Below are 16007 nucleotides of genomic sequence, written 5' to 3'. Positions count from 1 at the left end.
GAGGACACGTTTCAGAAGGGCCCAATGGTCAGCAGTTGGTGTATGCATGAATTGACACAGGCGATTGACAGCATAGGAGAGATCCGGACGTGTTATCGTCAGGTACTGGAGCGCTCCAACTAGGCGGCGATACTGAGTGGGGTTGTCAAAGTCCTCTGTGGATGGTGTTACAGGCTGTGTAAGAGCAGCTGGAGTAGCCAGAGGCTTGCAGTCAGTCATGCCTGCGCGCTTCAGGAGATCACTCATATAACGCCGTTGAGACAGCAGAAGCCCGCCTTCTATCGGAATGGTCTCAATGCCCAAAAAGAAGCTTGGTACGCCGAGATCCCGGATCTTGAACGTGGTACTCAAGCGGTGTAACACTGTGTCGATGAGTGCAGCGTCATCGCCCATAAGGATGATATCATCCACGTAGACAAGTAAGAAGACCCGTGACGTCCCAGTGGTGTAGTGGAACAGCGATACGTCAGTCTTTGACGACTTGAATCCTGTAGAGATTAGAAAATCATACAGACGCTTGAACCAGGCTCGTGGTGCCTGTTTCAAGCCATATAGAGACCGCCGCAGGTGGCACACATGATCCGGATGTAGAGGATCTTCATAGCCCGGTGGCTGCCGCATGTACACGGTTTCAGCCAAGCGCCCATTTAAAAAGGCGTTATGGACGTCGAGTTGGCGGAGGGTCCAATTGCGTGAAACGGCGAAGGACAGGAGCAAGCGTACTGTAGTCGGTTTGACCACAGGACTGTATGTATCAAAAAAGTCCTCTCCAGCGACTTGATTGAAACCTTTGGCTACCAAGCGCGCCTTGTAGCGCTCTATGGTGCCGTCTGCCTTGCGTTTGGTGCGATACACCCACTTACACCTGATTACATTCATGTCTGGTCGAGCCGGGACAAGTTGCCAGGTCTCGTTGTGAATCAGGGCGTTGAACTCTTGGTCCATTGCCTCTCGCCATTGTGAGTGCCCCACGGCCTGCGTATAGCAAGTTGGATCCACAGACGCCGTGAGAGCTTGAAACTGTTCATCTGCACCCCTTGTCATACGTCGTAGCCGCATGATATGGCCATGCTCTTGCGGTTGCTGTGGTTGTTATGGTTGCGGGGGGTTCTTCCTTGGGCGACCACGGCCGTGCTTGGGTGCAGCTGGTGGTGCCTCAATGGCTAAGGGAGGATGATCAACATCCAAGGGTGCAGCCGGCGGTGTGGGAGGTCCAGCCTGTGACACAATAGGACCAGAAGCCCATGGTATATCGGCTTGGTGCACGACTTCTGGATTACCTGTACTTGTGGCAAAAGGAAATATATTTTCATCAAAACGGACATGTCTACAGATAAAGGTTTTTCCTGTGCTGAGGTCCATGCATCTGTAACCTCTAAAGGACGGGGGGTACCCTAGGAAAACACATGGGGTTGACCGAAACTCAATTTTGTGTTTGTTGTATGGGCGTAGGTAGGGAAAGCAACGACACCCATAGACTCTTATGAAAGTGTATGAAGGTGTGGTTTTGTATAGTCGGTAGTGAGGGCTTTCAAACTTGAGTGCGGAGCATGGTAGCCGATTGATTAGATAAGTGGCTGTTTCAAAGGCTGAGTCCCAGTGTTTAATAGGAACAGACCCTTCGGCTAATAAAGCGAGACCCGTCTCGACAATGTGCCGATTGCGACGTTCTACGCGCCCATTTTGCTCGTGGGTATAGGCACACGATTGGCGATGTACTATACCCAACGACTCAAAGACATTGTGCAGACGGCGATATTCACCGCCTAAATCTGACTGTATTGCCTTGATAGAACGTGAGAACTGACGTTCTACCATGACCCGAAAAGAATGAAAAACACTATAAATATCTTATTTTAGCCGAAGTGGGTAAAACTAGCAGAATCGTGAATAATCATCCACGAATAAAACGAAATACTTGAAGCCGCTCACCGAAATAACAGGTGACGGCCCCCAAATGTCCGTGTATACAAGGTCCAGTACATTATTTGAAATAAAAGAAACCCTATCTAATGGGAATCGGGAAGATTTGCCGAGTTGGCAAGCGGAACATAATTCAGACGAACTGGAACGACTTGTGGTGACTGGACACTGTGGTAGTATTTTCTGGAGCACTTTTGAGTGTGGATGACCCAACCGCTGATGCCAAATATTGGGAGATGCCCGGGAACTCAGGAAAGCAACGTGAGATCGCGGAATTGACAGTTTGTACAGGCCATCCGTACTGGGACCCTTAAGAAGTACCTCCTTGGTAATTGAATCCTTAACAACAAAATAAGTATTGTGAAATTCAAAAAACACTGCATTATCACTTGTAAAACGATGAACAGAAAGAAGGGGAACAAACAATTTCGGGACATGCAGAATATTTGAGAGTTTTAAATTTTTAGAAACCGACGGAATAGATGCATGTCCAACAGAGGAAATTCCCAAACCTGTACCGTTTCCAACCCGAAGGACATCGCCTCCAGTGTACTCCTCGGCCTGGCCGATCATCCCGGAGTCCGGTGTGGCGTGTGCAGTTGCACCGGTGTCCGGGAACCACGTCTCCGACGCAGAACCTGCCCCGTCGTCTCCGGTGGTCGCAACGTGGGCCTGCGGTGGTGCCGGCGGCTGGGTGTTGTATCTCTTGGAGCAATACACGGCGGTATGTCCATGACACCTGCATATCTGACAGCGAGGGGAACCACCACCACCTCCGCGATTCTGCCCCCGGCCGCCGCGTCCTCTGTTCTGCCCGCGGCCGCGATGCTGCCCACGGCCACCGCCATTGCTGTTCTGCCGGCGGTTCTGGCCCTGCCCGGCGTACATGGCGACTGGAGAGGAGTTCCGATGCTGATCGACCGGGAGGAACTCGTCTGCATAAATGAACTCCTGCGCCTGGAGGAAGTCCGCGAGTTGAGGGATGGTCACCGGCGATCCCGTAACCGTGAGAGACGCCGCCACCGCTCTGAATTCCGGCCTCAATCCCCTGAACACATATAAATTTTGTTCGTCGAGGGACATAGGCCTACCTGCTTGCGAGAGTTGTTCGACCAGAAGCTGCGCACGACCCAAGTACTCGGCCGCCGAACTGTCTCCTTGTCGGAGAGATTGGAATTGACCGAGAAGGTTTAGACACCGGGCACGCGTTGATGAGCCAAGCGCGACAGTGATGGACAGCCACACGTCCCTGGAAGTCTCACGGCCAACCGCCAAATGCATGCATTCATCCGAGAGGGAGGAGACGAGGAGACTGAGGATCGATTGATCCTGTTGTGTCCATTGCGCGTGAGCCGAATTCGAGAGCGGTGATGGAGACGAGCTGCTGGAGCCATCACCGGAGGGGGCCGCTGCGATGGTGGCGGGTGGACACGGGATGTCACCCTCAACGTAACCGATGAGCCCTTGCCCACGTAGGAACGGTACGATTTGTGTGCGCCAAAATAAAAAATTTCTGTTTGTAAGTTTTAGGGAGATGAAGTGGTGAGCGGATGTTAAGTTGTTTGTGGTGATCGGGGAGGGAAGATTGGCAGCACTGTTCGTACGTTCTGATGAATGTGTCGACATGGCTTAGGATCGGTAAGAATTAGGCTGATACGAGATGAAGTTACGGGGAAAGAATTAATTGATTGAAACTGTAAAACCAAGAGTCCTAAAACAAGAGAACTCTAAAGAGCTTCCTAAACTCTAGGCTATGTACAAGCAAGACTCAGCACAACCACATAATAATATTAAGACTCTAACATGGTGAACCAAAAAAAATAAACAACACATAGTACTCTTACAATCTTCTTCTTTAAAAACAAACTAACAACATGAATTCACGCACATACATATTAAATATTTGCGTTAAAAAAAAAAAAGCAAAAAAAAAAAAAAAAAATCTCATCCATAGAATTTGCACACGCCAGCTCACATACACGCACACACCAACGTAAAATAATTTTTTACATTGCTTCTGCATTCTTAAATTAAGTTTTAGTATATCAAAAAACGTGGATCATTCATGGTCACACTTAGTAACAATTACTTTTATCCAAAACTCAAATTCCACGAATAAATACAAAATTATAATAACACCGTCACCCGCTGTTGCACATATATGCACACACCACCGTACATTACCACTCCGGTGCATAAAACCAACCAAGAAATAGTACACTTACAATTGTTTTCTTAATAACAAAACATAAACAAAAAGTCATGCACACACATATTATTAATGTTCGTTTTTTTTTTTTTTGTAAATCGCAATGCCCCCATCCCTAAACTTTGCACATGCCAAAGTACATATTCGCACACACCACCGTAATTTCAACTCCGGTATCCAAATAAAATAAAATTAAAAAAAAAATACGTAGTACTCTTACAATCTTATTCTTTAAAAACAAACTATATATATGAATTGACGCACACACATATAAACTATTTTCTTCAAATTACACAAAAATAAATTAAAAAAAAAACTCATTCATAAGATTTCTACACGCCATGCTACACACACGCACACACCGTCGTACATAATCAACTATAAACTCATTACATACTTTAGACACGTTGAATTTTTTCTCAGCTCTCAATACAAATTATTACTAGTTGTTACCTTTAATATTTCACCTAATATTATGCTTAAAATTTCAATTTAATCCTAACCAAAAATAAACTCAATACTAGAATTACTTTTTAATCCTTATGTTTTCAAAATGTCCTTAATTAGTTTAAAGGAATCTTTCAATCTCAACCATCCATTGGGAATGTGTTAATGGATGTGATGAGATCTCATGATCTCATATATCATGGTAGTCTCACTAGAACCGCTAAGGTGCGAATCCAGTGAGACCCCTATGATGCATGAGATCATGAGATCTAATCACATCCATTAATTCATTGTTAATAAATGGTTAAGATTGAAAGAGAAATGTAAATTAATTAAGGATATATTTAAACTAGAAGGATAAACAAGTAATTGTAGTCATGTGTTTAAATTTGGTGAGAATCAAATTGAAATCATTAGCTTGATATTAGGGACAATATAAATGGCAACAACTAGTTATAACATGTGTATAGAGCTGTTGAAGAGATAATGTGCATAGAGTAGGCTGAATACGACATCAATTCAGAGCTTGCAAATGGATAGTAAATGTACGTGCAACTGTAATTAATTTTTTTTTTGCTAATTCTTTACCGTGGTGTGTGCGAGTAAGATCGATGGCGTGTGCATTTTGTATGGACTTGGTCCTATGCAATTTTTTTAAGGTTTTCAAGATTATTAGTTGGTGTGTGCGTTAGTATACGTTGTGGGTTTGTTTTTGGGAAAAAAGACTTAAACAGTGCAACAGGTTTTTTTTTTTTTTTTTTTTTTTTTTTTTTTTTTTTTTGTCATGTGGCGTATATTACAGCGGTGTGTGCGAGTAAGATCGATGGTGTGTGCATTTTGTATGAACTTGGTTCTTTGCAATTTTTTTAGGGTTTTCAAGATTATTAGTTGGTGTTTGCGTTAGTATACGTTGTGGGTTTGTTTTTGAGAAAAAGACTTAAATAGTGAAATTGGGGTTTTTTTTTTGTTTTTTTTTTTTTTGTTTCCGATATGTGGCGTATATTACGGTAGTGTATGCGTATATGTGTTTTGGCGTGTGCAAATTGAATGGATGGGGGTTTTACTTTTTAAATTTTTTAATTTTAAAACCCGAGATTAATATTTGGTGTGTACGTGAGTTCATGTTGGTTGGATGTTTTTAAAATTGGAAGGACTTGTTGTTTTTATTTGTTAACAAGAGGTATCTATAACGGTGGTGTGCGCGTGTTAGGTATTTGGCATGTGCATATTTACTAGTCTGTGGCTCTGAAGGTTTTTTTTTTTTTTTTTTTTGCTTTGAACATGATTAGTAGGTGTGTGCATTAATACATGTCGCCGACTTTTTTTGAAGGAAAAGAATTAAATAGTGCAAAAACTTTAATTCTCCCCCAACATGTGGCATATATTACGGTGGTGTGTGCGTATATGTGCTTTGACATGTGCAAATTGAATGGATGGGAGATTTGATTTTTATTTTTATTTTTATTTTTTGGTATTTAAAAACCCAGATAAGTATTTGGTGTGTGCGTGAAGTCATGTTGGTGGGTTGTTTGTCAAGAAAAAGATTTAAAAAGTGGAAGTGCTGGTTTTTTTATTCGTCAACTAGAGTTATATTTAATGGTGGTGTGTGCGTGTAAGTTACGTGTGCATATTTTGGTTCAGGTTTAATAATTGTTACAGAAACTATAATCAAATGTGTATTCTAATTCATGACGTAGTTTTTATTTATAACAGTGAAGATTAAAAAGATACCTAGTGTTAGGTTTTTATTAGGTACCGAAGTTGTTTATTAACAATGCTATGTGCATGGCTGTTGTTGGGATTGATATTTGTAGTTTGTTTTGAATGAAAAAAAGACAGCAAGAGTATTATTAATTGTTTTACAATGCACCGTAGGTTCAATCTGCACTGGTCTGTGCGTGTATGTGTTTAGGTGTGTGCAACGGCTGTGTGCGTATTATTAAAACGAATTTCTATATGATGTATGATTTATGAATTTTAATTCGGTGTGTGCGTGATTGTCATGACGTATTCAATTATTTATAAAAATATATAAAATATTTTATTGGTCTGTGCGATCCAGGCCCCAATGAAGCAACTGATGACGGAACGGATTGTGGTATGGGGCAGAATTATTATGCATGGGGGTGTGTGCATTGCCATGTAACTGCCTGTGCAAGTGGTTGAGTTGCAGTCTTAAGAATGCCATCATGTTAACGTTTTGGGATTTTAATTGTTATATAATTAGCAAAGTTGTTATTTGGATGGAGATTGAATCCACGCATGTTTTGTTTTTGCTTAAAATGTGTTTAAATAATGCGAAATAAGTGGACTAGGCGTAGATGTGGGGTGGTTTGGTGGGCTGTAAATTAGGTCTGTGCATACAGAGATTTTGGTGTGTGCATGAGACTGGGTGTATTGAATTGGCTTTGGTTTTGTCCAGAATAATTATGTACGTCGGTGTGTGCATTTGTATGCAATGGCGTGTGCTAATTACAGTTCCGTCACTGTAAGGACAGGAGAATGAATTCCCAGTAAAAAATGAGTGAAAAACTTAGAGAGCGGGAGAGAGAGATGATTATCTTTTATTTAACTGTACTTCCACTAGTGTTCTGTACATCTATATACACACTGAGAACACAGCCACATTCATATGAATGGAAGGGAGGGGAGTGAGCTAACAACCTCCCTTGATTATCGCTAATCATGAGTAAAAAGGATGGATACCATGTATATGCACTCTCATTCAATTGAATAGACAAGGATGACAAAATCACAGGACATCTAAATGCAATGTGCCCAAAATTTTTCTTAGAGTTACCTTCATTAATGAAAATACAGAGCCAAAAGTTGACAAAAACCAAATCCCCAAACATCATCAAACACAAAAGAAAACATATTCTTTTACACAAAATAGTAGTGTATCAAAGTTGAAACCAACAACGTCAATATAAAAATTAGAATTAAGTTAATTTAAATAAATAGGTTATTCTTGATGTTAATATTATATCTATTTATATATGTGTGTGCATCCGCGATTAATATTAATACAGAACAAAGAGTAAAAGAAGAAAAAACGGCAGTACCATGCCAGAATGGCGATGAACAGAGTGAATTCTTCTATTCGATCCGGACAATATCATCCTCGAGGCTATCAACTTCTCCACTCCCTACAATTAAACCCCCTCAGATAAATCATGAAATCCATAATTCAATCACTAACTTCAATCACTAAACGGACAGACCGGCACCGGAGAGGGATGAGCTAGCCAAAACGGAGGAGGCCGCCTTCCTTGCGTCGCTGAGCGCAGAACCGTCTGATAGAAGAGAAACTGAAGATACACGGCAAGGGGTGAGAGAAATATATTGACAATTGATTCCATACCAAAAATACCAGAAATATATTTAAAACCCATGTCGAAAACCGGAAACCCACACAAAAAAAGATATGGAACTCGAAATACCTTGAGTGGAACCGGAAGAACTCCCCTTCCGACGCCATGTAGATCAACTGCCTGGACGACACGTACAGACCGGCACCGGAGAAGAGCGCGCTCGCAAAAACTGGAGGAGTCCGCCTAACCCTTGCGTTGCAGCGATGGAGGAAACTCTAGCAATATAGGAACTGAAGAGCCACGGCAGTATAATGAAAAATATTGAAATTGATTTGATCCCAAAAATAATGCTACAACACACTTCAAAAATAATGCTACAAAAATAATATTGTACATTTTATTATGGTCCACATAACACTATGTAGACCACGATCCACACAATAATTTGTTATCCTCACATCCCTTCAAAATCCTATGTGGAGGGAATGTGACATTCCTTGGGAATGTTATATTCCCTAAGATAATATGAACCAAACATAGGAATGTGGGTTTTGGAATGTCACATTCCCCTGGTTATCTTATATAACCTGAACCAAACGCCCAAAGGTTTCTTTTTTTTTTTCTCAAAAAAGAAACCTTAAAAAATATACATAGCCTTCACTTACTAATATTACATTATATTTAGTGTAATAGTTTAGTATATGCAAATTCTAATACTTTTGGGTAGCCAAATACATTATTTGTTGTGCTGACTGCATTTAATTAAAATTTTTAAATTCAAAATGTGTTTAACAAAGTCACTTTGCACTATAGCTTTTAGATGTCCCTTAACTTGCTTATAAATACGCACAAGTTAGGTCTACTCTGTGTGATTTTTTGGTATAGTTCTCTTTGTATGCTCATGATATTTTTGTAGTTTGACAAGTGATGTGCATATGGTCTTTTTTTTTAAAAAAAAAATTAATTCCAACACTAAATCATTATAAAGCAAAATTTGATATTAGGTATTATACATACTTTATCATAATAAGATATTTTAAAATATTATATAATATTTTGAGTATTTATTTATTTATTTACATTATTTAAATTTAATAAATAATATAATTATTGAATATATGTTACTATCCATGCATTGCACGAGTGCTATACTAGTTTGTCAAATACTTAGGGGGGGGGGGGTGTATTCAATCATGACTTTGTAGAGTTTTAAAGACTTTTATGAACTTTAAAAGTTTAGAGGTATTCAATTTAAACTTTTAGAGAGTCTGTAAAAGTTAGGCGGTATTCAATCAAGATTTTTAAAGAGTCTTTAAAAGTCGTGTGGTATTCGATTAAGACTTTTAAATATTTTATTTGATCAATTCTTTTATTATAAATTTTATTGTTCAATATTGTTATGAATTTCTAATGAAATAGTTTTTTTTTTTGTTGATGTTTATTAATAATATATATATAAGTAATTAGCATATAAGTCTTAGCATACTATGGATAAAAATAATAATGTTGAGAATGTTGTTGTGAGTGAAGAAATATATAATAAGAAGAATTTTATGATATATTATAAATGTTTTGTAATAAAATTATAAATGATAAGAATCAAAATTATTAAAAGTTTGTAAGGATGTATTCAATTTAGAATTTCAATGACTTTTGTAGACTTTTTAAAATAAAAAGTTGATAAAAGTCTATGAATGTTTTTTATATAGACTTTTATAGAGTCTTATAAAGTTTTAAAAAGTTTTGAACGACTCTATGAAAGTCAATCAAAGTTTATTAAAATCTATCATTTTAAAAGTTTTTAAAACTCTACAAAAGTCATGATTGAATACACTAGTAGAGATTAGGGAATAGAGAATCAGAGAATATATTGTATACATACTTTCCTTTTTTTTTTAAGTTAATGTAATTGGCCAAAATTTAGCCTTGATTGAAGCAATTAATAAATAACAAAATGGCCCAAATTTCCATGCATTACATCAGCTCTCTCTATATATAAAACAATTCGACTCCCAATTTTTGGGGACTCAATGTGCACTGGCCCTTGGCAGTTATGCCCAGGGCCGATGCGGACTATATATATATATACACTATGACAGGTATTTTGTTACTACATAAATCCAGTTTTTAGAGAGTTGTGAACTGAATATTGTCAAACTTACTTTCATTTCAGGGTAAATCATTATGTTAACTAGTGAGTAGTGAATTAGAAAGGCTAGGCTCTCTTGGGACGTTATGCCATGGAACCGTGTTCACCATTCATGGTGAACACGGTTCCAACGGTGTTAGTACACCGTTATTTTTTTTTTTTCTTAATTAATTGCGTGACTTTTCTTCTTTATTTTCACATTTTGTGGTTTCACTTTAATTTGAGGTGAACAAAGATTTCGGACATTCATAAATTATGAATTCATGCCTGCACATTCACTTTGGAACCATGCCTACACATTCCCGTCCGAAATCACGGACATTCATAAATTATGAATCCATGCCTGCACATTCACTTTGGAACCATGCCTACACATTCACTTTGGAACCATGAGATTATGAATTTTCTGTTATAAGATTATGAATTTTCTGTTATGAGATTATGAATTTTCAGTTATGAGATTATGAATTTTCTGTTATGCGATTATGAATTTTCTGTTATGAGATTATGAATTTTCATTACATTCATAATTTCGGACATTCATAAATTATGAATTCATGCCTGCACATTCACTTTGGAACCATGCCTACATATTCCCGTCCGAAATCACGGACATTCATAAATTATGAATCCATGCCTGCACACTCACTTTGGAACCATGCCTACACATTCACTTTGGAACCATGAGATTATGAATTTTCTGTTATAAGATTATGAATTTTCTGTTATGAGATTATGAATTTTCAGTTGTGAGATTATGAATTTTCTGTTATGCGATTATGAATTTTCTGTTATGAGATTATGAATTTTCATAAAATTCATAATCTCATAACAGAAAATTCATAATTTGATCAAACGCGCGCCGTTAACTCCACATCCACGATTTTTTTTTTTTTTGCCTAAAAACGACGTTGTTTTGCCTTGTGTCACCATTCTCAGTGAACATGATTCCATGGCATAATTTGCGGGCTCTCTTTCTTTGGGCTTATTGGCCTTGTTGTTTAATTTTTTTTTCCTTTCTTTTCTTTTTTCGGTGGAAGTAAATCATATGTTTGAAGGCAAAACATCACATAAAAAAGAGAAATAGCTATTCACAAGGGAAGTTGCGTAGTGAAAATGGAATCATCAAAAGCAGAAGAACATCATTTTGGATCAATTTGATACCCCTCAAGCTGGAAGCACGTACAACAACCAAACCACTTTAAGAGATTTATCATTGGGATTAAATGACTATTTTTTTTTCTAAGCTGAACTCACACTTAATTATACATTCATTGACCGACCCTAAATTATCCATCGTATTATTGTATTTATCTCTTTCATCGTTAATTTAGGTTGAGATTACACTTATAAAAATAAAAAAATCCCTTTATGAAAGGAAAACTTTAACCAACTTGACAAAGCCCTCATCAACCACATGCATACATCGGAATGAATCAAACTGGAATAAATACTCTATCCTATTATTGACTCTAGGAGAGTAAGATACCCGACAATGTTTAGTAAGTTCATATGACTCACATTAAAAGATAGATAAAGATTCTAACCCCGGACCGGGCCGGACATAACTTCTTTAAGATAGGCAAATGTGGGTGACTATGCCGACAATGTAATAGAAAAGAAAACGTACTGCCCAATAAACCGGTCGAAACACTTCATAAAATTGAGAAAGTTGTTCTAACACATGCAATCCACCAGTTTTCTTCCCTTTACCAATAATCTTCTTCATCAAGAGATCCTGAAAAAAAAAAACAAAACAAAACAAAAAAACAATAACCATGAAAGAGCATAACACAACAATTTAGGTTTCGGGTAATTTGACATATTGACAGTAAATTGAATGGAAGACTGACACTAACATTGCCTTTACCCAAAATAGAGGTGTACGAACCATATGCTAAGGTAGCCGTAGTACCATATTTAAAGGAATGATATTTGAAAAAATACTGAGATTACCTGATATATGATCACTTGCTTCAGAATCAATGACCCATTGTAGAAGGAATCAAATTTGACATTTTTGTATTTGTTTTGTTTTGACATTTTTGTATTTGTTTTGTTTTGATGTATCATGTATATCTTATATTATTATAGTAGTTTAAGTATATTTATATATTAAAAAAAAATAAAAAAGCCATTTATATCAATCGACACCTGTCTTTTGCACTAAATATAAGCATGTGACACCATGCTTTTTACACTAAATATAACCCAGTACCTCCACATTTGCTTACTCAAGTACCTCTCCTCCACATTTGCTTACTCAAGTACCTCTGCATCAGCCTAGTGACTATCCAGTGATACTTCATTGTGATAATATATCAGCTATTCGGATGGCAGAGAACCTGGTATTCCACGCGAGGACCAAACATGTAGAAGTTCATTATCATTTCCTGAGGGAGGAGGTGTTACAAGGCAAAATCGAGATTCGGTCAAGACAGATGATCAAGTAGTCGATATTTTCACGAAAGGCTTGGCTCCTACAAAATTTGCAGATTGAAGAAAACAGCTTTGGATGACCGAGAAGAGTCAGTGCTGAGGGGGAGTGTTAAAAAAGGGACAGCACCACTCTTCTCTCTAGAATTTTCTCTCTAGGGCTCTCAAGAGCTAATACCGAATATTATCCCTATTTTGTGCTTTTGAATTTATACCGAATATTGTCCCCACAATACTCGACGCAAAAAAACAAACATTGTAGTGCCATGTCAATAAGCATCAATTTTCCTTAAAATATAATATAAGAACAATTATAATCTGATGAGCATAAAAGACACACAAGACCTATTCTAAATCAACCTTTGCATTAGAGACAAAAATCACAAGGAGATTCTTTCATAATGCCATTTTCTTCATAAGGGAAGGAAGGAATCATGCACATAAGATTGAATTTAACTGCAGAGTTAGATAGTTGAGGCTCAACCTCTCTTTCCTCACCAAAAAAAATTGCAACAGTTGAGCACAGAAATAAAACATAACCAAAAAGAGTAAAATCTCCATCCCTGCTGCTGCAAATCTCAAGCTCACTGTCTCGCTAAACTTTCTTTAGGGAACGGTTCGCTTAAGAGATATGAAGCTAAACTTTCTTCTGAGAACGGTTCGCTTGAGAGATATGCTTTCGATAGGGTTGGAAATCATGCGACTTAATTAGTTTTACCAATGTCTTTCACCGTACAAATCTGCTCTTCTCCCATTGCAGACATAACAGTCAAAATAAGATCCTTTCCTTCATCAAATCCACCTTTAATCTGTGCACAAGTAGATGCCAATCATCAATTGCAGTAACAAGCAAACATTAATACATATGAGAAAATCAGTTTTAGTTTACTATTCCTGTTTTGTTACAATCAATTACCTGGCCAAGCAGAGCTTCATCGGTGGGAAGCCTCAAGTCATCTTTGGTGTTCCCGTTTTCGGTAAGAAGAGACACCTAAAACAATGCAGCATTCCCAAATTCCTAAATCTGAGCTAAGTACAAGAAGAAAATAATAGAAAAAGCTATCCCGTTCCAAACTTAAAAGGTGAAAGAATGAAAAATTGCCTTGGCATTTGTTACGAGATTTAGATTCAATGTAGTATTTATGTTGAGAGGAATGGTAGTGAGTTAGAAAAAAAGTCATCAACCCTCACCGACTTCCAAATTAGGACCCATAGATTTTCCCATTTTGTTAATAAAACCAGTCTTATTTAAAATTTTCAGATATGAATTTGAGTAGGCAACTTACAAAACCATCTTCCGAGATGTCAATCAGCTGGTAGTCGGTGCGATTAACATGAGGAACCTGATGAAAAAAAGTAGGCATACACGAGAAATCAAACTTAAAGCATAAAATATACAATATACAAAAGCAAAAACGAATAAAAATAGAAAAAGGCCAAAATTGAATTACATCACAATTGTGAGAAGAAGGAACAATATCTTCAAGTTTCTTCCCATTGAAAATATCAATTGCCACAAAGTGACACTTAGCATGCCCATGCTTGCCGGTTTTTGAAGTGGAGACCTCAACAACCTATTCACAAAAAAGTCAAAATCCTCTTTAACAGAACTAGGCAACCCACAGCAGAAAAGTAGACCAATAAATTAAGGAGCTACAGTTTTCCAAGTTACCCAAAAACAAAACAGTGAAACCTATAATAGATTTTTTATTAACAAAAAGAACAGCCTGCGCTACAGTCATATTAAAGTGTCTTCCAGCTTTGAATATCAAAATTTCTCCTGCATTCACATCTTTGATTAGAAAATGATAGTTAAGTAGAAGAAAATGATTAATGAACGCTTCATTTAAGAATGTCAACTAAAAGAAGTAATGTCTATCAAAAATTAAGGACCAATATTGCTAGTTGGCAGCTCCAAAGCCTGAGAAATTCATTACAATAACATACAATTTTTAACTAAAAAAGTAAAGCTTAATATTGAAATACATTGATTTGACACATCTGGGCTAACAACATTCACAATCAAGTATAGCCTTAATAAAAAAGCATACTTGCACAATTTTTTTTACCTGAATGTGAAACACCACTTTTCACTAAATATAAGTCTTTGCTCTAGTGGTCAAATCTAAAATACAATGCATCCAACATGGCAGATCATTTTTGAAAGTAGGTTCAAAAGAGTGTTATCTGAGGGGCTAAGAACCAAAATTGAGGTCACCCATCATTTCCCTGTGGCTAATTCATAACCCCATATTGCCTAACAGCTAATGGCAGAGAAAAACAGCACTATGTACCAAAAGCAATCACTAAGACTCAAAATTGAAGTGCTAAACTACCATTGAATCGAGACCATTCCAGTCCCGATGATGAGATAATCAACAAAAATTCTACTGTTACCTCCATTACAATAAAATCACAGATAGATTATACACATAAACACATGCGCACAAACAAATCATATACATCTAGATCTCGAATTTAGACAAAGACCCATTCAAAATAGAGAGCAGACATTCATAAAATCCGGAGAGATCATCTACCAGAGTCAATATGCATATCTACAGATAGATGTAAGGAAGAAGAAGACCTTGCAAGGGCGAGATTTGATGACTAGGTAGCCATTCTTTCGGATGGTACCAGCTTGCTGCGGGAAGGTCTTGGATGCCCCTGCATCTGCCTTCGACTCGAAATGGTGCTCGTCAGACATGGCCGATAGCTTTCTCTCTACAACCTGTCACTCTCTCTATAGGAGTTTGGAAAAAAGAAAATGACTGCTTTGAGATAATGACTACAACAAAATTATAAAATAATAAAAATTTGACAACTTCATGTCTAGTACCCAAGTTTGCAAATTTGTTAATTCATTCTTTTTCTTTTTGCCGCGTACTACAACAAAATTATAAAATAATACCTTATTTTTAATCGTTATTTTATGTAAAGTTTAAAAAATAAGTTAGTAGTTTTTAATTTTTTTCATCTTTATCCTTATTATTTTAAATAAGTGTGCGACTCCTTCACCCCCAAACATCATTCTTCCTCATCATTCTAACAACTAGGGCCACTTGAATTGTTACAAAACAAAGCTCATGAGGTTATTTATACTCATCAGCATTCTCAACGGATGGTGAAGATCTACTTGATCGTATGACTATGATTATATTTCTAAAATTCTTCCTAAAATTCTATACAATCATATGAGTTCTATAATATTTTATAAAATTCTATATTGAGAGGTCATTTGGAGTATTGAAAAAGAGAAGTCGTTTGGAGTATCGGAGTATAGAATATTATAGAATTATACTCCAATTCTATACTAAAATATTATAGAATTCTATAATATTTTATGCTTCACTTGTCCACATTTTTTTGTTCAAAGTTTATTAAGAGGTCGTTTGGAGTATTGAAAAAGAAATAGAAGATACTTGCTAAATGTCACAGTTTAGTGCGGAGACCCAAATTAATGTTATTATGGTCACATTTGCACTACATAATTATATTCAAAAGAGAATTTACAAGATGACATGATGTT

The 16007-nt window shown here is 37.2% G+C and overlaps 1 protein-coding gene across 2 annotated transcripts; it reads right to left on the bottom strand.

Annotated features, from left to right (window-relative positions):
- Positions 1-12869: 12869 nt before the first annotated feature.
- Positions 12870-15252, bottom strand: LOC109177340 (eukaryotic translation initiation factor 5A-1/2-like). 2 transcript variants are annotated; one of them, XR_002053571.1, is made up of 6 exons: positions 15066-15252; positions 13930-14052; positions 13765-13821; positions 13395-13469; positions 13121-13287; positions 12873-13078 (listed from the first exon to the last, which is right to left on the bottom strand). XR_002053571.1 is itself a non-coding variant. In XM_019326669.1 (5 exons), the coding sequence occupies exons 1-5, from the start codon at positions 15183-15185 to the stop codon at positions 13183-13185; spliced, it is 480 nt and encodes a 159-aa protein (XP_019182214.1). In that variant the 5' UTR covers positions 15186-15252; the 3' UTR covers positions 12870-13182. The 2 variants fall into 2 exon arrangements, 1 of the variants encoding a protein (XP_019182214.1); XM_019326669.1 differs by having other exon boundaries at positions 12870-13287.
- Between the last annotated feature and the right edge of the window lie 755 nt (positions 15253-16007).

The sequence above is a fragment of the Ipomoea nil genome, unplaced genomic scaffold (assembly GCF_001879475.1).
Source record: "Ipomoea nil cultivar Tokyo-kokei standard unplaced genomic scaffold, Asagao_1.1 scaffold0176, whole genome shotgun sequence".
In the NCBI taxonomy this organism is placed as follows: domain Eukaryota; kingdom Viridiplantae; phylum Streptophyta; class Magnoliopsida; order Solanales; family Convolvulaceae; genus Ipomoea; species Ipomoea nil.
This window is presented reverse-complemented; position numbering and strand designations above follow the sequence as displayed.

Excerpts from the sequence above, each read along its gene's own strand:
- LOC109177340 (XM_019326669.1), bottom strand. The coding sequence starts at position 15,185 with ATGTCTGACGAGCACCATTTCGAGTCGAAGGCAGATGCAGGGGCATCC. Across the intron at positions 14,053-15,065 it reads TCAAATCTCGCCCTTGCAAG|GTTGTTGAGGTCTCCACTTC; the intron begins GTCTTCTTCTTC and ends TTTTGTGAATAG. Across the intron at positions 13,822-13,929 it reads CTTCTTCTCACAATTGTGAT|GTTCCTCATGTTAATCGCAC; the intron begins GTAATTCAATTT and ends TTTTTTCATCAG.